At 42.1% G+C, this 22742-nt stretch overlaps 1 protein-coding gene across 4 annotated transcripts in view; it reads left to right on the top strand.

Annotated features, from left to right (window-relative positions):
* EDAR (ectodysplasin A receptor) overlaps positions 1–22742 on the top strand; it is a 71911-nt gene that overhangs the window by 7461 nt on the left and 41708 nt on the right. The window contains exon 1 of one of the 4 annotated variants that reach the window (XM_052705666.1): positions 1808–1974. The exons of the other annotated variants lie outside the window; for them this stretch is intronic. Within the exon in view, the coding sequence (XP_052561626.1) occupies positions 1942–1974 (33 nt within the window). The 5' untranslated portion in view covers positions 1808–1941. Of the gene's footprint in view, positions 1–1807; positions 1975–22742 lie in introns of those variants that run through there. 4 annotated transcript variants of the gene reach the window in all.

Raw genomic sequence — 22742 nt, 5'->3', positions numbered from 1 at the left:
TTGTAAGTAATGTGTCCGTATCATGCATTTGCAGGTAAAACACTTTTCTGCAGTCCTTCTCCCATACAACACTGAATTTATGCCTACAGGGAACATTAACAGTTCTCCCCATTATATAAGTTATGTATAAAATTCAGTTTTTCTTTGAAGTGCTGCTTAATACTCCTTTTGCATTCAAGTAAAGCTGTCACTGAGTTCACTGAGATTTGCCCACGCAAGGAGCAAAGGCCCTGTTCCCTTGGGAGCATGTAAGCCATTTTCTAGTAATTTGTCTGCTAAGATGATAGATCTCCTTATTATAGCTCTGAAAACAGGAACTCTACTGTCTTCTAACAGAAATGACTTTACATATTTTATGATGCAGAGCCAAAGGCACTGCTCTTGTTAGCTGGAGTTGGTGGCTGTTTGGTTGGTCTGGACATGAGAACTATCAACTTCCCCTTCCTCTTTTTTGCTTTTATTAATGAAGGCTTTCTACCTCTCTAAAATACATAGCTATATTTTTTCCCTTCAGGTCATGTTATCGGAAGCTTTGAGTTGGAGGTGGGGGTAAAAAAGTTCACTTACCAAGTAAGATTAAAGCAATTAAAGACTATGGCTCATATTTAATTTACTCTCGTAGATACAATTTTTCATGCAGTGACAGCATCAAAACCTTTTCAAGTTTTATTGCTATTTCACATTTGGCAGAAACAACAGGAAACCATCTGTAGCAAAGCAGGATTGTTGTAAGCATAATATTCAGTAATGAAAAAAAGATTAAAAGAAAACACTGTTATCTTTACGTGATAGCTTTGAAGGCGTAAGGAGCAGGATGCCTGCATTTGCCCATCTATCTACAAGTATCATAAAGAGTTCTGGATGAGGCAAGAGTCTCAACAGTTGATTATTTCAGCAAAAAGAACAACTCCAATAGGAAATTTTAAATACATTTTTTCTTACTGGGATCTCTATGATGTAAGGATGCACGTGCAGGGGCTTTATCTGACTGCTCATTATATATCCTGACTCATACAGCCAAGCTTATAAGTACACACACAGCTTCAAACAGGCAAATACTCCCACAGAGGGCAAGTGTGCCACTATCTGTCTTAAAACTTCAATGCAATGCTTAAAAGTGTTTTCTGGAACATAAGATTGTGGCAATTCAGACAGTTCATATTGTCCTACGTGCCCTCATGGTGCAGCGTGTTCCTGCTTTGTTGTGAAAAGGCTGCAGGTAAAAAATAATTCTTCCTGAAACATTTTATTAATTGGGGTGTCAGGTCTTCAGGGTGCAGTTTCAGGGGTGCTCATGGTAGCAGCTGAATAATTCTGAAGCCCAGGGTCAGTCTATAAAGTCGCAACTGTACGGTACTGTAAGTGTTCCCCAATTTCTAGTCAGGCCAAACTACTTGTCAGTAAGTCTGTTCAACACAACAAAAGAAAGCTTTCTTCAGATGTGCTCTACAATTCAGCCTGGGCTCTTTTCTCAAAATGTTGAAATTTTGACTGTGAATGAAAATGTGGAATTTGAAGTGAATGAGAAACAAATCAGCCGTTCTGTAGTTTCTCTGTCACTGACAGTATTTCACGTATTAATTACCAGCCTCAGTTTTTAAGATAGCATTTTGCTATGCTAAAGTCAAAATATGTCAGAGAATGGCAATATCACCTTGTTATTAATGTCTTAAATTATAGCCAGACACCCTGTTTTTCCAGTTTTCAAGGCAAGTTATGAAGGCTTTTTTTTTCTTTTCTTTTTTCTTTTTTTTTTCTTCAAGTGCTGAGCTGATGAGACATTAAAGGTTTCTTTTTCAAATAGTTTGGCTGTTGGGTTGCTCCCTTCACTCACACCTGCCCCCTGACTTAGAAATCGTCTCCGCCTCTGCAGCATCAAACACTGAATTTACATAGACACAAAGAAAGCGTGGAAGACCAACAGCTCGCACAGTGATTAAGATGGGAATGCAGGAAGAGCAAAGCAGCTCAATGGTAAGAGAAATATCACAATACCCTACCTTTCTGCGAGGCTGACTAACCAGGGCTTTCCCATAGGAGGGAGTTGTGCTGAGGATGCCACAGGATCAGCAGTTGCATGTAGGGCTGCTGGCAGTGACTGAGCTGGTAACAGTGAGCCAGTCAAAGCTTAGACATGAGTCACATCTTGAACTTGTTGTGGTTTGTAGTGGCTAAAAAGGTTTTGTACAGCATCGCTGTACAAGTCTGGGACTGAGAAATTATGGGCTAACACCTGGTAAAGCTACTGCCTGCTCTGGAAGGGAATGCTTGCTTTCAGCAATATGTTAGAGCCTTGCTCAATTCCATGCATTGCTCACCCACACCGTAGCCTGGGTGTGACTCTCCCTTACATTATTTTAATACCTTTACAAAGTACTCTGGCTTATTAATTCACTAAGATCTTCCTAATTATACAAGCATCCCTGAAGAATTTCAGAGATGTGCATAAGAAGTGGCAAACTTTTTCCTTGAAAAAGTGACCCCACCAAACTCAGTGGTAGAATGATGTATGTACTTACCACATCAAGTAAGCACGTTTCTTTGTAAATGCATATGGCTTTTTGTTATGGAATTCTAAAACAGAAGCAAAGAAAATGAATGGGAAATATAGTGTTTGGAGTTGTTTTATTCCTTCAGAAATTTCTGTTCATCCCTTTCAAAACAATTTTGGTGGAAACATTTGAATGCAAAGACTTGACAAGCTTTCTCAGTCTTGATGCCATGGATGTTTCCACCATTTATTTTAGCAGACTGCTGGTTTTGTGCTTTCATTTGCTGTTGCCTGACTCCTTGTCTGAACTGGACAAAAAGTTGAAGAAAGGGTAAAATTGTTGCACAAGCTGCAAAAGCCATGTTAATTAAATCAAATGAATGAAGTCCAAAAATACATACAAAAGCAAAGCTGCTATCTGTGGTATTTTCCCTGTCGTTACTGATGCTAGCTGGATTAATTTAACAAGTGTTGCTCTCAGACCTCTGCTTAGCTGCATAGGCATGTCCATTTTTGCCGAACAGATGAAAGTTCACAAACAGTTGTCTGAACTTCACAATGTTTTTCATGTAGAGTTTTCACCCTTTTTCATATATACAGATGAAACGCTTTTCCTTAATCACAGAAGAGCAATTAGAGGTGGGTGTGTGAGAAGTCTGTAGAATAACAAACAGACATTAGGAATCTTTGATTCAGGAGCACTTTGGGGTGAGAAGCAGAAACTTTCTTTTAGGTCATCTTCATGGACTTAGTCCCACAGAGGAACTCGGGTGCCTCAGACTTGTCTCTTCACAAGCGGAAGTCTAAAATTTAGATCCTTAGAAGCCTTGCTTGCCTGCCCCTTCACCCCAGAGGTGGCTACATTCCTTAACACCCATGCTTAGTTCCTTGCATGCCTGAACGTGTGCTTCTGGACATGCTTTACCTGGCCGCGTCTGTGTCGGAGAAATGGATCTGTACATCATGTGTGAGTCCTGCTGCTGATGGTGGATGAGCTTTTATTTTTAGCCTTTGCACAGCTGGGATGTAGGAGACAGGGCCTTGATGTCTTTCTCCGCCTGTTTCTAACACTCCCTGGAGTGCTCCCCAAAGCACTGGTTCTTGTGTTTTCTATGTTATCTTTCCATCCCTGTAGATATCTGTAACTCTTTGGAGAGAACAGTGCTGTTACCTACTGGCTAGGGTATTTGCCAGGGTGTACGGGGCTGTGGGGAACACTCAATCTAAAATATTTAAATTTTCTCTAGAGTAAGAACTGGAGCCCAGTTTCCAAATCCTGTCCCAGGTGATGCCCCTTCCGTTGGGTTTAGGAGTCATCTGTCTAAGTGAGAAAGAGAACTGCCTGATGCAAACCAGGAAAGCTTTAACAGGGAGGAGCTGGAGAGCTCTGGCAGGGGGTGTCCTGCAGGGACTCAGCTACCAAGGGGTAAGAGTCTTAAACTGAAATTCAAACACAGCAGAATGTTTTCGTCCACCAGGCAGAGACATCTACTGTTGTGCTATCACATCGGGGCTCTTTTGTGCAGAGAGATAGAGCAGTAGTAGTACTGTATTTTGTGGAAGAGAAGTGGACCGAAGGAGGGAAACCTACCACTGGGAAAGGCTTTGGGGGAGCTGATTGCCTAACTAGTTTTCAGAATCCCAGAATGGCTGATGCTGGCAAGGCCCTCTGGATCCCTCAGACCCACCCCGTGTCCAGAATGGCCACCCGGAGCAGGGTACCCAGGGCCGTGGCCAGGCAGCTGCTGGAGATCCCCAAAGAGGAGACCCTACAGCTTCCAGGCAGCATGTGCTGATGCTCTGACACACATACACACAGCACGCTGGTGTTCAGAGGAAGCCTTCTATGTAGGATATTCCCAGGAGCCTTGCCAGAGCCATGACTGGGGCACATGTGCTGGCTTTTGAGGTCTCCATTTTGAGGCTCTTCTCAGGCTCTGGCAATAGCAAAGATGCTGCCACTAAATGTGGCCTCCATGGCTGGTGACTCAAATCCATCACACACTGCTCCTGTTACAGATCTGGTCCCTGGCTCTCATCTCTGGTGAAGGAGAGAAATTTCTTAGGGAAAACATGTACAAGATTATCCCAGGATGTTTTAAACTGGGGAAGGTTACAAGGCAGGCAGCTCCAGGGGCACCAGCGTGGTTGAAGGTTGGTTTCCAACGGATCAGTGTCTTATGACTGATTGCCAGCTGTGGCTGAAGCCATCCCCACTGGGACATTTGCAAAGACCTTTCTGCCACCTGCAGTTCTCAGAGGCTCACAGGCTCACCAGAAGCCCCAGCATGGCCGCTTGCGTCATGAAACCTCCAAGGATTATGTTTCTCCCTTCACCCTCTGTGTGGGCAGGATTGCTAGGGAGAAGGGGTGAGGGACACGGATGAAAACAGGGAGAAAAATGACTCTTCAGCTGCACAAGCTCTGTCTGTTTGCTTTGGGATCCAGTTAGAGCTGGGGGAAATAGCCCAGATGAATAAAAAAAGAAATCCATCTAATAAATACCAGTAACCCCATGGTTTTGGCACTCTCTCGAGAGACAGGAGCTCCCTGTTCCAAATTAAACAGAGTGAGTATTTGATGTTGTCCCATTTTACTCAAAGTGTGTCTTACTACTCCGATAATCAATTGATATATGGAAACCATATACTCCTCTGAAATGTGCTAACCATATCCCGTATGCAAGTCTTTAGTTCTTAATCTATTTTTTAATCTATTCAAGAACAGTTCCTCAAAGAGCAAATGGAGAATACAGCAGAAATTCAGGAACAAGATGTTGTAGGGGCAAATTTCAGGGAAGGAGTAATAGGTGACATGAATGTGGTAGTCTTAGGTTTTCATTTCCAGGCTTTCTGTAGGGCTTTGAAGTAAAGACTGTCTATGTGAATCATAGTATTTCTGAACACTCAAAGTGGACTTCAAAAAGACACTTTAATTGTAGACAGTTTGGTTTTTATATGGGAGACTTGGCTAACTGTATGAATACACTTTCCTCATGGCAGGCCCGCTAGTTTCAGCTGTTGATGGAGCTCTCTGAATGGGGGCAGCAAAATCTGGTCTTCATGTTTTAAAGACTGATGTTAGTCCCTTTAAGAGAGTTTTGTTTTATTAGGCACATAAGTTAGGAAGAGCCATTTTGCAGTTCTATATTCAGCTCTTGCTTCTTCCTACAACAGGAATAGATGTGCAGGAGAAAAACAGGACCTGAGGGATTCAGGTGAGGAGCTTTGTATGTGTAACAGTGAGCAAGGAAAATGGGTAGAATGGAAGAACAGGGTAACTCGGTCATTGTTTCTTTAAACTCACATCACCATGAGCTGCCAAGAGACAGAGTGGTAGTACAGATTTATTTTTAAAGATTTGTATACCCAGTATGTCATGACACGATAAAAAAATGAAATGGTTTTAATTGACATGTTATGTATGTGGTTTTGGTCACTTTCCATTATATGTCAGTGGTGTAGAAAAAAGGTAGCCAACAGAGTTTATTAGTAACTAACAAAAATGCTACCCTTTCCTTTGCACTCTGGTGGGTCTAGCTTTGATGTAATTAAGCATAATATAAAAATGATGCATCTATCAGTGCCATCATTTATCATGAAACGATAAGCTGTGTGTGGTGCATGGTTTTAATTAACTGTCACTTGTTCTCGAAGCTGAGATGCATTGTACACATTTGGCATTTAGGAACATACATACATGAATTTGTGTGCATGTCGTAGAAGGCAGAGCCAAGATGTCCAGAAACTGAATCTGAAAGTGACCTGAACACAATTAAACACAAGCACTTGCTATCCCTCAAAAGCTTGGTTTTTTAAACTAGTTTCCCACTTGCATCCTTTTTTGAGAAGAATTAGCTTTTGATTTTCACCGTTTAAAGCACATCACTAAAACATGCCCCCAGGTCTCTGCACAGTGTGACATCTTAGACAGGCCGTAAAAGAAATGTAGTTCCTCAGTTGCTGTTGTGCAGTTGATAGGTCTATCTTCCAGAAATGCTGCTTCTGTAACCTATAACCCTTTATTTACTTCAAGAAAATAGTCACTGGATTAAATCACTTCCTGTTCTATGGTTTTGCTAACACATGCAGTACTAAAGGTACATGCATTTTTTTTTCCTCCACATACAGGGAGCCCTACATTCAGTGAGGCTGAGCCCTCTTCCAAGAGCTTCCCCTGACCAGCATGATTCCAAGGGACTACTGGATCAGGCAATATGTCCTTAGTTCTTGGATAAGAGTCCGTTTGCCAGATAGTGGCTGTTGGCACAGCCCTCACAAATCAGAAACATGAGTTCTTACATTTAACTTTAAAAGATGATCTCAGCATTACCCAGCCCACTGTGGACAGAGGCTGATGATGCTGCATTGCACTGGTGGCATCAGGCCTTTGACAGGTGAGGGTGAGTTGGATGAGACTGTGCCCCAGCTGGGATTATTTTGATGCAGAAGCAACATGTGCATGGTGTGTCTTTGCCACTTTGAGTTTGCGGAGGAGCTGAAAGCCTGGCTTTAAATATTCTGCACCAGGAGAGCAGGCAGAGCAGAGGGCATTGATTGCACCATATGGAAGAGAGGGAGTAAAAGATGCAGAGGTCCTGCTCTTGGCTTTATGAAACTCAGTGGGCACGTGAGCAGTGGTTGTGGAAGCATCGGGTCCAGGCAGGAGAAAGGGGACTTTCTGCTCTCCGCTTCACCACACAGCAAGTCCAGCAGATGGATCAGAGCAAGGGTTGTTGTCAAGAGAGATGATGCAGAAATAAAGAGAAGGAGTCACTGGCATGACAAAGCATGTGAGTTAGAGAAAAGCTGGATTAATACCAAGAAAAGGACTGATTGGAAAGAAAAGTAGAAAACTTCTGGAGGAAGAGGAGGGAGGTGACATCTTTTTGAGGGCTGGAGTAGGATGTGCTGGGGAATCCAGGGCATTGGCTGCCTAATTGATTGCTGGTGCCCTCATTAGACTAGGAGGCCCTGCTGGCATTTCTTGAAAATTGCAAGTAAGCTATTTTTAACAAGTGTGCAGCAATGGAGTGACTGCCTAGAGCCACGTATTTCTGTTTCCCTCTGTTGTGGCTGCCAGTGAGATACAGCAAGCTGAACTTGCTTTGCTTACATATTTTCTTCATAAAGCTGTGCTGCTTTCATTGCATTTGACTTTGGGTTCAAGCAGCATTCTCCAGCTTGCTGTCAAGAGTTGAAATGTCAGAATGAAATACTGAATGCTATTTCCTCAGATGCTCCATGTCTGAAATTATTGAGGCCCCATGCTAAGTGTCCTCAGTGGATTGCTGTGATTGGTGACATGGAGGCATGATCTATTTTTCAATACATTGGTCACAGGTTGATGAAACTGATTTCTTTGAGAACCTCCTCCTGCTGGCACTAGATAGAAGATATTATCTCCCGATGAAAAAAAAAAAAAAAAGGAAGAAAAAAAATGTACAGATGGTTAATCTTTCAACTGCAAAAATAGAAGGGCATACTTGTGGCCAAGGTGAGATTGATACTGTAGCTTCAAAAACAGTTGTGTCAGTTCAGTTCAGTAGATGTTTCTCCTCCCATTCTAATGGCTAGATGTTTAACATGTTGTGTGATCTCTCTTCCCACCCTCCCTTTTGCCCTATTTTAAATCTGCTGCAAATTTAACCTGCTTTATTCAGATTTGTAATGGCATGATGGTTATGTGCTAGCTGGGACTTGCAAGTACCTAGAGTCCTAGGAATGCTCATAATTTGCATCCTTAATAAACCATAATTTTAAATCCTAAATATAGAAAGCATTCTGTAACTGAAATGGATTGAAGTAGCTTCTTTTTCCCAAACCTCAACATCCCAAACATCCCTGTGAGCCTGAAAATTTTGGAAGAAGCCTAGCACTGAACTGCTTGAAACGAGAGAATCAAAAAACCAAATTAGAGCTGTCTCTTAGGTGAAATCCAGAAAACACTGATGGGTCCTCCTCAAAGGCAGGGTCAGTCAGAAGTACTAGAATAGCCCTTAAGGATTGTTAATTCCAGATGATTTTCTGGGCTCAGGATTAAAGGTAGGCATTGTGAACTGATAGAGAAGGACGTGATTTTCTGACTTTACGTTTTATATTAACCATCTATTAGTTATAAGAACCATTACAGTGTTTCATATACTGTCACTTTTTGGCCTTCATGTCTCTTTTGGCACTACTTTAAAAAAAAACTCACAAATGTGTTCCAGTACCATAAATTAATACAGCCTTATTCCAAACGGCATGGTAACTCTTTACCCTGGGAAATGAACCATAAGTGGTTCTGCACCATGGATGGAATCCTAACACCCCATCTTTTATCGGGTGATCACTGCAAAGTGGACACCAAATATATTTGCTGTCTGGCTCTGCGTCTGGATGGCCAGGGCTTCCCTTGGGCATCGCACGCTGCCCTGGCTGTGCTGAAGCACAGGTGCCATGGAGGCAGCCCAGCCCTCGTGGTGCTACCACCTCCTCATGCACAGCCCCTGCCCATCTGCTTCTCCCTCCACCCACTGTCCACATGTGGAGTTCAGCTCTCTTCTTGTATTTTTTTTTAATGCTCAGAGTGTGAGCAGTTCCCGACACATTTCTCTCAGATTATGTGGTCGGCGTAAGATGAAGTACCTGCAGCAGCCAGTCTGCGGTTGATTTGAACGCAGGCGAGTCTCAACAATGAGCTTCAAGGAGGGTGTCAGGTATAAATCTCCTCTTCAAACAGCCAGGGTGCATTCCAGACTTCAGAGACACCTCTTTGTGTGGAGGGGTGGTTGTGTGGTGTTTTGCTTTTTTTTTCTTTCTGCCTCCTTTTGCTTTTTCTTGGGCCTGGAAGAGGATGAAAGTGTCGGGGTGTGTGCATTCGTTTAGGCTGATAATGAGAGAGAGGCTCACGGGCATGGTGATTTGGCAGCCTTCTCACTTCCTGTAACAGTTTAAAAAACCTTCATCCAAGGGCTGCTTTAAGACAAACATTTTTTGTTTAACTACTGGTGGTTTATTTTCTGTACAACCGTGCAATTAATCTTATTTGTATTAAAGAGGCAGGCTGCTTTTTGTACACTTTTCCGAGCTATAATTAATGAAGATCAAAAATGTAACAGAGACACAGTATTTAGCTTTGCATAGGTGTGACTGTGCAACATCTGCAGTGATTAGAGAAGTAAAGAAGGCAGCATTGTGACTTTTTTTCTCTTCTGAGAGACACTGCTCAGGACTCTTTACCGCTGTAGCCGTGAGAATAATTTTTGGTGAGGAGAATAATCAATACTGAAAACACCAAATTTTCTTATTGCATAGAGAAATAAAAATGTTAACAAATTTATTATCGGATAGATCAGGTTTGCAAGGACTGAAACTGAAATGCAAGACTTGTGCCTTGAAAGGACTGAACCTGACCAAGGGTGCTTATAGCTTGCGTAGAAGTTTTCAGGCAAATGCATGTCCTATTAAAACTTCAAAAGCATCACGGCAAGCTTCATGATTTTACATGTAAAAAATCCTGGATGTCTCTGCCACTAGGAATTCTGTAGCACAGATTATCTTTGAGCTGTGCTGCTTAAAAAATAATTAGTTTGTATTAAGTAATAGCTTATTTATCTTTACATGATTAAATAAAGAGCATTTCTGGAATGTATCACTCAAAGATGTAGGATGAGAAACGTGCAGTTTTACCTTGGCATTGGCTGCCTTCTGCTCCACCAGCAAAAGGGAAACCCGGTTTTCACTGGACTGAAATCAAAACAGGCTTGTCTCCAAGTGTGTCACTGGGATGCACAGAACAACTGCACAGTTTACACTGAGAATCACTCGTTTCATATTCATTAATAATGCTTTGCAAGAGAAGGTGCAGCTGTATCATTCCTGTTAATATCATGACTGTTTTGGCACTGGTAAGGCAAAAATCAGCCATGTCAAAAAGATATCCTGGTGAGATCCCAAAACAGGGCCACCTCTGATATAACCAAGAACATAGCAAGAAAGGAAGAAGAATTCATCCTTTTTTTGTAGGATGTGTCACCATCCGAGAGGTGACATACAAAGGAATTATAACCTGGGGATGTCTCTACTGCTTGATGCTGCGACCCTGTGCCACCAGTAACAAAAAGCTTTGCTTCCAGGAACTTGGAGGCAAAAATGAGCAAGAGGTACAGTGCCAGCCTGGGAAGAGAGCAGTCTGGTGCTGCTGGGTCTGTGGTCCCTGTGTGTAACCTATGCTCAGTGGCTGAAGAGAGATGGACTATGAAAAACTTCACATGCTGATTGCATCATACTTAATTCCGTTTAATTAGTGACTCATAATTTTCCTAAGTATATGAAAGCAAAAGTGAGTCAGTCTATTGATTTCACATATTTAAATTAAAAGGCATCTGTCACATCCAAGAGACATCTTGTCTCTGCAGTCCTCCCTTGAACCCCTCTTGAGTTCAGAAACCACCAAGTTGGTTATGGGGGGAAAAGTGGGTCTGTAGCAGGCTGGCATGAAGGGATAGCCTAGTGGTGTTGGGGGAGTTAGCAGCAGCATGTTGCCTGAGTGCTAGAAAACTGGGCACAAACAAATGCCAACAGCTTCACTATTTATTTTTTTTTCTTAACTGCAAAACTGTTGAACCCCAGAAATACACACTTCTAGTAACAAAACGTACAGGTTCTTTAAGTGAGATGAGAGGTTTTCAGGTTGTAACTTCAATGAGCCCCTTCCACAGTCCCTGGGTTGCTCATCTTCCCAAGCACTTTCATGTTTTTATCTCCCAGACTGTAAGATCTTTGAGGAAGAGACAGCCTTTATTTGTGTACTGCACAACACCAAGCACATTTAGCAGTGAGCTAAAATGCTTATCTATGCTGCAAGTAGTTTCCATAGAGTATGGTATAAGAGGGTGTCAAGAGCATTAATTTCTAATTACTAAGAAGGTAGGGAGTAACTGTACTTCAGCAACAGAACATGCTGTACTTTCATTTCATGATGAAATGGTAGAACGGTAGCTGCCTGAAGATTTCAGTCCATCCCCCAGTACTCAGGGCACAGGTCAGGCTGCCTGTACAATGACAGTTTTACTCTTCAGCCAGTGTGCTGCCCCATGGTATCTGCACTTTCACTGCAGCCATTGTCTTAGAACGGTTTTGATAAGAGTTTTCAGAAAGACTGAAGCGGGTTTGGGAAGCTCTGGTCACCATGCTGGCTCTTAGCAGGCTCCATTTGCTGAGGGAGGAGAGGCTGTGCCAAGTCTGTCTTTGCAGCCTGTCCACTTGTTCCCGCAGAACCGCTGCATGAGGCCCCACCTTTTCACCTTGCTCTCAAAATGCAGACCTACTTCAGAGTGAGATTGGCTTCCCTCCCTTTTATTCAATATCCTGCATATCTCTACACATACGCTCACTCAGTGTATAGGTGAAAACACAGCTAGTTTGACTCCACACAATGCTTTTTCACATGATAGAATTATTTTCTCTTGCAACCTGTAAAGCTATGAATTAAATCAGGAAAATAGTATTTTTGCCATCAGTTCATGTAAAAAATAAATCATGATGTGGGCACCAGCCACTGGAATTTTGTCTGTTTTTTTTTCCCCTGACATCCATCATAACTTGAAATGAGAAAATCACTCTACATCTTACTTGTATGTGATCTTAAGGATGAGATCTCTCAGTGTTGCTTTTCTTTCTGTCCATAATTTTAATAAATAAAAGATCCTTCTGAAGAACTGTACTGATTTGCCTACATGTATGGCCACTGCCCTTTCAGTTGTGCTGAGGGAGACCATGGGGCTGGTGGATCTGGCTGGTCTGACACAGGTCTGACTTCACCCTTTTGGAGTTCTGCCTTGAGGTCAGGCAGGGGGCCATAGGACATCTCAGATGGCATCAGACACCTGCACATGGAAAGCTGCATCTACCCTCCATGTTCACCAAATAGCAGAATTGCTTAGCTGTGAGTTAGCAGGTCCAGAAAGCTCCTGATCAGCTTCCCCAGACATCAGATCCCTTAAGGACATAGTGCATTTATTTTTTCCTGCTTCCCATGGTTGTTCCCAGTTCTTCAAGTAACCACTTATTTTATGCTTGCTACTGTGTATAGTAGATTCCTAACTTGAATATAAAAACAAGCACTTTACAAAGCTCTAGTAGGGTTTCAGAATGACCGGGATGCTGTAATATCTCCAATATGAACAGGTTATTATTACTCAACAAATTTTTAAGAAAGTCCTGGTGAGAAAGGAATCTCAAAGAATTACCATTGGACAAGATTAAGGCAGATTTTTTTGCTTTCTAGCTCCAAAATCATTACATATCAAAAAAGTGAGCTCACTTTATTTATTATTATTATTATTGTACATTTCCTATGCACATAACTATTGCATTTCCAAAGAGTCCTGGAACAGGCCCCCGGCATTACTGAACTCTACTGAAATTTATTTCACTGTGTTCTATTACTGCTAGATAAAGAAACTGCACCAAACCAGTAATGCAGAATGCTTTTTCAGACCTGACCAATTGTAATGATTAGAGATCTAAATTAAACTTTTGTCCAAACCTTCAGCTCAATGTCATCATGGAGAGGAAGATTATTGGGAATTTTAGAGAATCTTGATATCTTCCTTTCTTCTTTCTTCACAATGTGGCCATTTCTTCACAAAGGAAGCTTGATAAAGAGAAGTTAAAATATATCTGTATCTGAGGCAGGTCAAAAATTAGTCTGTTACAGTTGGTGTAGGCTGTCTAGGATGAACATGCAGCACCGCTTGTGAGGAATAATGATATTTAAGAGGCTCACAGAGAACCTGTATGCTTTCATGCCCATGACCCCAGAATTCCAAGGCTTTATTGATTTGTTCACATTATGTGGAACCTGGGAAAAGTAAATTTGAGTGTGTTAGCTCAGTGTGCTAGAACTGATCTGTAGCAATGAAGTGTTTGGTAAAAATGTTATTTACTTACAGTACCTTGTACTTGGAGCTAGAGGGTTCAACACAAGAGCTGTCTTCAAATGAAATTCCTGTTGATGTTCTTGAACCTTGAAGAGCTGGCATTCTTGACAATCTTCATTAGAATTCAGAGCTGAGCTGTCATGGGGATCCAGTGTCTTTTCTAAGTATAAATTTAGGTTGGCTGACAGTTTGGAGGAAGTTATATGAGAGCTGAGATCTGGCACATCTGAGGAACATCTCTACACAAGTCTCAGTGTGTCGAGATGGGTACCAGTCTCACTACCTCCATGTTTGCCACCACAGAATCCTCTAGGCCACTTCCACTAGAGAGTTTAATGTTTGCAGAGGTTGCACACAGAAAGGGGCAACCCTTTCAGCAGAGATTTGTTCACAAATAAACCTTGCCAATGCTGTTTCTAAGCAACTGAAAGCATTTGTAAATTCAGTTCTAATAAAGAACACAGTTTCAGACAATGAAATGGGAAGAAGTTTTGGAAAATATATTCTTATTTTGTATGTAGGATTTTCTTAGAGAAACAGTTCATATGTTTATTTTGTACTACCTGAGAAAATTATTATTTATTTATGTGTTTGAAAGGAAGTTAAAAACTTTCCCAAAATCACAGGAAAAACCTGTACGCTGATATTCTTCATATGTGCTGTTTTCACTCCATCTGAACTAAGTCTTCAGCTGGACCAATAACCTTCTAGCCCTCTCCATTCAGGAAAATGTTAGCTGTTCCAGTGTGATTGCCAGACCTGGAGCTGCTCAGATGAGCCATCTCCATCCTTGTCCTCCTCATTATGGTTATGCTTTGTCCAAAGGCTGGACAAGTTTTTCCTTCTTCCTGAAAAAAGTACTGCTTGGTTTATCAGTTTTCCATCCTTCCTAGAAGTAACGCTGCTTTATTTTCTCAACAGAAAATGGCAAAATGTATTAGAAGCTGTACCTCACAGGTGGGCAAGGCAGCAACAGGGTGCGCAGGAAGAACCCAGCAAAGTCAATAATGGCAGCAGTAATTCCAGATGAGAAAGAGGGAAAGCAACCCAAATCACTCCACTACAGCTTTAGGACATACAGTGCAGCAATCCTGATGTTCACAGTGTGAGACACCTGAGAAAGGCAAGATTTATATGGGGTATCTCTGCAAAAGAGCTCTGCAAGGAGCCCTGGGGAGGAATTAGACCTCCTGTACTGCTTGGCTCTAGTGGGAGCAGGGGGTGTCAGCCCTTACATGCTCCCTGGCACATTTGGGATACAGTGCTCGAGGGGGAATACGGGCTTCCTCAGTATTACTGCTCAGTGCCATAATGGATGGCTAATTATAGGTCTTGCAGTAAAGGCAGCAGCTCTACAGGGATCTTAAGCTACTAGAATTTAAGTGGAGATGTTATTTCTGGGATATTATTCCCACAGGCCAAAATAAATTACAGTGGTATTTTATACTGGCTCACCAAAAAAAAAGTGAAATGAGCAAAGTGTAGTTTTTAATTAATCTTCTTATCAAGAAGTCACTTAAACACAGTACTTCACCATCTGCTTCCTCCTTGTAAAGCCACTGATGTCGGGTAGAGTCTTTGGTTTGAATCTTTGTATCACACATGATAGAGGATCTGAGCAGGTAGAGTCTGGCAAGCTTGATGCTGGGAGCTTGGATAGCATCTTTGAAAACAGAAGACTAATCCTATACAGAAACAAACAAGCAAGCAAGCCCTTTGTTATCCAGAGCTTCTCCAAAACAGCCAAGGGAAAATAATACTGCTGCTGTCTGTAGAACAAGTTCTTGAAACACTTCAGAGGTCTCCTTTGTTCCTAAACAGCACCTAAACTTACAAAGTTAGCTGTACCTAGCCACTTGAAGGTAAGATATTACTGTACAACTCTTTGTATGCTTCCTAATAATGGCTAAGGGTTAGCTTTCCAAAAGTTTTCCATGACTGAAGTCTCCTCAAAAAATAAACCGCAAGAGAAAGGGATTAGGAAAAATGAGCCCTCAGATTTCTGAGCAGATGGGGAGTCATTTTGCCCTCTCTGGCAAAGTGACAGAATGATGGATGATGTTTGAAAGCTTAAAGCTGGCATAAAGTTAGTCCTCTGTGGGGAGTGCATACTTCTCTCACCTAAAAATAAAAATGAGCAGAATATGTCGGGGTTAGGAGGAAATAGTCTGGAAGAGGACAAGAATTAGGCCATAAGTCCTGAGGACTGTGCCTTTTGCTGAAGCATCTGCCTGGATTTTGTTAAAGTGATGGGATACTGATTGAAGAGTCCCATTGAGTGCAGAATGCCAAAGTTTGTATGTGACCAACATGTCATGCTGTACTACTGAGAAACAGCATGTGGTCAAGTGGTGGAAGACCATTAAATAAAACAGAGGGAAAACAATAGATAATATTTTTTCACTCCTTTTACTACAGTAATGTCAGAGGGATCAGCAAGACTTCATATGGTTGATCTGCAGCAGGAGAGAGAGTCCTATGGTCCTTAAAATCTAGCCTGATAACCCCCCTTTCCTGGGCACCAAGAATCCTCCCATAACCACAGCTGAAACGGAATGCCTGTTTACTGATCTTAAACAGCACTGTCAGCAGCTTGATACTTCAAAGGCCTTGCTTATGTGCTGGTTGGGTGCCAGCCCCCTGAGGCAGGGTGCCCACACCACTTGGCATCTCGCCTCCAGACAGCAGCACCAAACCTGCCTGCCCCCTTGGTGTGGCTCGGGACCTTTCCCAGAGCTGTGACTGCTGACCACACACTGCACGTACAGTAGTTTTTGTATTCATTTCCTTCAAGATGTATGGCAGCGTGGGGAGCCGCTCCACCTTTAGTGGAGAAAACCTGAGATACAAGTCTATGGGAACAAAGAGAAATGAATTTCTTTAATTGCCAAGCCAGGTGGGCTGTTACAGAACCATTCCCAGTTCTCCAAACACATTTAAAGGATGAAAATGAGTGATTCATGAGCAAGAGATGTATCTAGTCATAATCTCATACCTCAGATGCAGAGTAGCAGAGCACCATTCCCAAAACTTTCCAAAGATTTCAGTTTGTGTGGCAGGATACTAAGTGTATTGCTCAGATGGTCTGTCAAATCTATTGTGGTGACAAGGAAGTATCACGCTCTCCTATTTCCCTCCAAAATTCCCTGAATACTGTTTGCCAGCAGTGCAGCTGATAATGCGAAGAGGAATGAGAGCAGACAGCCTTGTCTAGAAGAAGTGGCTTTTCAAATGGTCTGTAACGGACCCCGTTCATCTTTCTGTAATATGTCATTTGGATGCATGCAGCAGACTACAAATAAGTCCTTTGGTACAGTGATGCTTGCTACAGCGATTTTCATCTTTTCACCAATTGTGAACTATTATTCAGCTGTTAATGTGCTGGTGAGTGTTCCATTATGTGGAATATATTGAGTGTTGCATTTCAGGCTCTAAGCTAGGATTTGGCTATTTTAAAGAGAATTTTAAGGTTTCTGATCAGGCTGTTAAGTAAAGGTTTATGTTAGGGTAGGTCTTTTTGCTTGTAGTGGTATTATTTTGATAGGCAAATTATACGTCTGCTTCCTTTGAGCGTTTATATCTACCTGGTGCTCTTTTATTAATTCTGTCAACTACCATCTTGAGTGTGTTCTTTGTGTATCATGGCTCAAATCCAGATGCCGTCAGCATCACTGAGAATTTCACTGTTGACACTGACTTCAGTGGGCTTTCACCTGCACAGCTGTGCCTGATACAGCACCTCAGGGAAAGAGACACCCTCTTCTTCATACTGAATTCCCTCTTCTGTCTTTGAACCAGGACTCCTGAGCCCCTCAGCCCCTCCTAGTGTAGGTTCTGAGACATAGAGGGTAGCAGGGCCCCAGTCCAGAGGACTTGGGTGACCACTGAGCCACTGGGTGCAGGACGGTACGGTCACCTGGGGCTGCACGCAGAGACACAGCAGTACCACTCCTCCCAAAGAACTCTTGTGGTCGTAGCAGAGGTTTTAGGTCAGTGACACAACACAAAATTTCTGAATGGAAGGGGAAAAGAGTTAAGTGGGAAATAAGAGAGAGCTGATAGAGACTGTTGTACTTAAAACAGCCAAGCACAGTGCAAGGTGTGATAGAAGTTATTGCCTGCATGCTGCACGCTGTGAATTGAGCACAGCTGAAGAAATACATTTGAGTGGCAATGTTTTTGGCCTCAGCACAGAAGCTGAAATATGCCTTGTGCTTTGCCTGCCCTGGCGTGGCCCCAATGTATATTCAGCAGCCTGAGGGCTGCATTAGCTTGTATCCAACTATAATGGCTCCAGAGGACTGCTGGGGTGCACAGGCAGGGTACAGGGATGGTTACAGGTTTTGTAAGCTATTTGAAACATGTAGGGCAACTTGTCAGACTGATCCATAGTGAGATAATTAAAGTCTCCTTAGCTGCACATGAGCTCATCCTTCTGAGACAGGTCCAGGGCTTTACAGAAATGAGCATGTTTACATAACAGAGCAAATGTTTTCCCTATTTGCTGCTTCCAAAATGCACTAGAACCATCAGTCTGTCATGGGAACTCTTCTTATGCATTTCAGCTCATAGCATTAGATCATTCTTCTACAATGCAACACGACAAACAAAATCTGCTGGAATATTAATCTGCCCAGGCTAAGCTCCAGCTCCCATTTTGGCAGCAGGCTGAATAACCTCCCTTCTGTGCAAGACGGCTTCATCGATAACCTTTGGTAAAGTGTGGCCAAAAGCGGGGACAGGAATAATACTGCCCTGCAGAGCTGGCGTGATGTGCTGGAGCTGTGTAAAATTACATGGCTGATGTCTCCTCATGCCTTATATGGGCTAGAAACGCAGTATTATTCCTTTCCAGTGCTGTAGAGCAATGTCCGGTGTTGTCTTTCTCAATCAAGAGAAGACTCTCATTTTCCAGCTGCAGTAAACATTCAGTGGGTTTCATATTCCCACACCTAAGTACAGCTCCAGGCACAAGCGCTGCCAACACAGAGGACTTCAACACAAGATGTAAACAGTTGATACGTGAAGCAAGACATAATAATTACATTTCCCCTCTCAGACTGTGTTCTTAACTGCACAAGGATGCAAATCTTAGGCCATTTCAGGTTTTTTAGCGCTGGGTATTTAAGTGTGGTGACTGAAAGTGTTCTAGCAGACTCATTCAGAAGAAGCCTTACAGGTTTACTGTGCCTTAACTGCATGAGTTTAGTTCATTGCCCCACTCCAACTCCTCTTGCAGACTACCCCCATGTTTACAAGCCTTTAGTGTTATTTTAGCTTCTCGCTCATGCATTCATCATAATCTGTGAAAATCAGAGTTGACATGATGACAAAAGTTGTCACATTGAATACATTGTTTACTTGGCTCAACCAGCTATTTTTATAGTCTCTCTGGAGAAAGTTCCTCATTCAAATTTGCCAGAGATACTCAACAAGTTTAACTAGGAACTTGGCATTTCCTCTTCCAAAAATTCTTCAAATTATGTACTCCAGCAACAGACTAATTGACAACATCTTCCTTCAGAGTCACATATCTTCCTGCAGGAGCTTTTCTCCATGCAATCACACCTGGATTTGGGAACCTGCGCTTCTGCACAGAAGCACACAGCCAGTTAAAGGCTCACCCAGGCATCCCAGACATACTGAGCAATGTCTAAAATTCAGTTTTGTGTAAATAGGAGGTATACATTCTGCCAACTGGTGACAAGGGTGTTTCTTCATGCCCAAACTGAGACTTCTCCAGCATTCTGTGTTGCGCATTTCATATACCAAATCTTTCCCCAGTTTAATTTTCCTCTAGGCTTTCATATTGTTCTAAGGGAAACAACAGCTAAGATCTTTTCCAAACCAGTGGAACGAGACATCGTGTTTGACAGGAAAGACCAAAAATTTATGTTTTGCTTGCTTCATGCTTAGACTTGAATTCACCAAAACAGTTTCTCCAAGAGGGATAGTCCCTTGTTATTTTGATCCTCTGAACACCGCAATCACCTGTGTGATCCCATACCACCTGTGTCTGGGTTATTTCCGTATTGATGCATTGATACCTGCAGACATTTGAACCTGGAGGATGGGTAGGGTAGACTACTTTAAATTTTATTTGTTACCAATCGGGAATACTTTCCACAAACTTTTAGTTAGGAAGATTCAGTAGTGTCAGTATTTTACACTATATGCCTCTGGCCTCCAGATAACCATCACTGGTTTTCCAATCACACAGATCTCTCTATTAGATGTTTCGGTTTTTACCACTTTCACTTGGTAAAAGTCTGTACAAGATCGGAAGAAGTGGGGAGACGTAATCCAGCAGCATCAGCATTTCAGAGTGGTTAAAAAGGGAGCTGAGTCCTGAATCCTAGAAACATGTTTATTTAGATTAAGAAGAATTTAAGGTGAGATCACTGCTGATAAACCTCCTAGCTATACAGATAGCTGAATAAATGACTAGAGCAGGCTACTGGCTGGCCGTTCTGCCAGCCACCAGGGAGCAAACAAAGCTGTTTAAGAATAAAAAAAAAAGGGGGGGGGAAAGTGAATTTTGTCATTCTACAGTCTTTTCTATTCTGTTTCCAATTTGTATAACCTTTTAGGACTTAAGAAGTGAACAATGTGTGACTGTTGTTTCTTTCTTTCCTTTTTTTTTTTTTTTTTTTCCCCTGGTGCTTTAAATAGCTATTTGGTTTACCTTTCTCAGCTCCAGGGCTGTAGGCTTACTGCATGCCAAACTGCCCTGCCTCTAGCTTTATCCCAGTGTCTGGATTCTGAGCAGTGCCCTCAGCAATGCCAGTTCCTCCTGAGCCTCACAGCCTAGCAGTGCTCCCAGCCTTGGTGTCTCATTTAGGCTGCTGATCTTGCTGTAACCTATCTGTGCCCCCCTTCTGCCTCCACACTGCTATAAATGTTTGCCTTTTCAAAGGTGACCCACCAGATGTGGAGGTGTTATTTTCTGGACAAAAGTTTTTTCCAGTGTGCTCTGCAAATAAATCACACGCATGTTTTTAATATAAAATGTAAATACGTAAAAAATATCAAACTGATTTGGGATTCGATCTGTCTCATTCAGGAGAGGAGATCACCCTATTAAGTGACTCTAAGCAGCACCTTGAAGTCCTCCAGAAGACATTGAAGCAGGTGCTACTAGTATAAAGGTAGTTTCATATGAGCTGTTCCAGACAAAAAACAGGCTTCCTCCATTTCAGATGAATCCAGAACAATGGCTCTGGCTTTGCTATATGGACTAGCTTTTTTTCTAGGATAAACTCAAACTAACGCTGTCCCATCCCAACACCTAGGACTGCAAATTGCTTACAGATCAGGCAGGCAGTCTGTTTTTTGCCTGCATTTCTCCAAAAGCATTCAGTTAGCACTGGCTTTCTCATGTGATGATGTTAGTAGATCTCTGATCTGTTTGTTAGACTCCTTTCATAGCAGATTGCTTTCTCTGGGAGTGAATTCAAGCAAGCAGTAAAACACTTTTTTGAAGACACTGCAAGCTATTTTTAATGCATTATCTTCTGAAGAAGCTAAAAAAAAAAACCAACCAAACATACAAAGCTAAAAACAGGTATTTTCACATTCAACCTCTTTTCAGTGCTTGACGGCCTTGAAACTCGTAAAATGGGGTACTTTAGAGCTTTACCATCTGCAGAAACTTAAAAATTTCATTCTCTGAATGCCCTGCTTTTCCACTTAGTAGGGGTCACATAGTGTTAATAACAGGACAGTTTTAAGGCTTGTATCATATTAAAGCTTTGCATGTTTCTTCTATGTTATTGGTCTTCAAAGTACAGAGAAAGTGTATCTGCAGAAGCAATCATAGCTTTTTACAAAATCTCCACAAGAGAGTCAGGCTGGGGGTTAAGAACAGGTTCTTCACCAAAGGGTGGTGAATATGGAACAGGCTGCCCAGGGCAGTGGTCATGGCCTGACACTGCCATCATTCAAGGTTTGGACACTGCTCTCAGACATAGGGTTTGAATTTTAGATGGGCCTGTGTGAAACAAGGAATTGGACTCACTGATCCTTGTGAGTGCCTTCCAACTTGGAATATTCTATGATTCTATGATATTTGAAGGTCCCTTCCAATCAAACTATTCTTTTCTATTCTGTTCTAAAATAAAGATTGTTTATGAAGGCCTTGTCTGGCAGTAGTTTGAACTCAGTGTTGGCCATCAGGTGACATATGCAATACACAGATCAACGGACAGACGATTGAGATTTTTTTGCTATATTTAAACCAGAATTGTTTTTACCAGCCCTCACAACTGGATTCTTTCTTGGCCATGCATGTGTGTTTGCCCATAATACATTCAGCCCTCAAAAAGAGGCATTAGGATTTGAGGATGAAAGCAGATTTCTGTAGTGGAAATATTGCAAAGATGTTCTGCCAGAAAAATCTTTTTTAGCAACTTGAGCATCCAACTCAAAATAGCAGCTCATGATGTTATAGTCTTTGCTTTCATCCAGCACCACAGTGTAAAGCTTGAAGCTGGCATGGCTCAGCAGTCTGCAGGAGATACGATGACAGCTTTCTGAGCATACAGATTGCTTTTGTTTTCCAGATGAAAACACTCTTACCATGTCAGTCTCAACATCCCCTTCCTCAACCTGGCAAAGCAAGGAGCATGGAGAATGGGAACATGGTGCTATGGCATCACTGGCAAACAAATTTGGTAGAGTTTACATCAGTAGAATGAAAAACCCAGAGCACAGTTTAGGCATGGATTTGGGCAATACAAAAGGAATGTATTTGCTGATGCATAAATAGTAGTTTTCAAACTGTTACGTCTCATACAAATGCAAGATATTTTCTCACGTCTTGATAGAAATGCCAACATAGATTTTGGGGAAGGAGGCAGAAGAACAAGTCATAACCTACACCAGCATCAAACATGCAGTGGCTTAATAAATGAGGGTTCTCTCATTTCATCCCTGCCTGTCTGCCAACTCTTTATTCTCACTGCAACCTAATCCCGGGATGTATAAAAGAGACGTTATAAACTCTCCAATGAAATGCTCTATTCAGGATGGTCGAGGTCTTCATTAAAATACTGCATTCAGTTTTAGATATTCACCTCAAGAAAGATTGGGACAAGTTGGACAAAATCCAGGTAGAAGCAACAACAATCAGCACTCTGAAAATCTCAGCCTAATGATGTGAGATTGGATGAATTTGGGTTGTTTTGTATGAAGGTATAACCAATCTGAGACATGATATCAGACTCAAATATGTAGACCATTGCAGAGCAGAAGAACACAGTATGTTCTTCACGTATGTGGTGGGCAAGGTGAATTGCAGCATCTTCAAGTGAATGAAGAGAGGTG

Source organism: Tympanuchus pallidicinctus, unplaced genomic scaffold (genome assembly GCF_026119805.1).
Source record: "Tympanuchus pallidicinctus isolate F22 unplaced genomic scaffold, pur_lepc_1.0 scaffold6, whole genome shotgun sequence".
NCBI lineage: Eukaryota > Metazoa > Chordata > Aves > Galliformes > Phasianidae > Tympanuchus > Tympanuchus pallidicinctus.
This window is presented reverse-complemented; position numbering and strand designations above follow the sequence as displayed.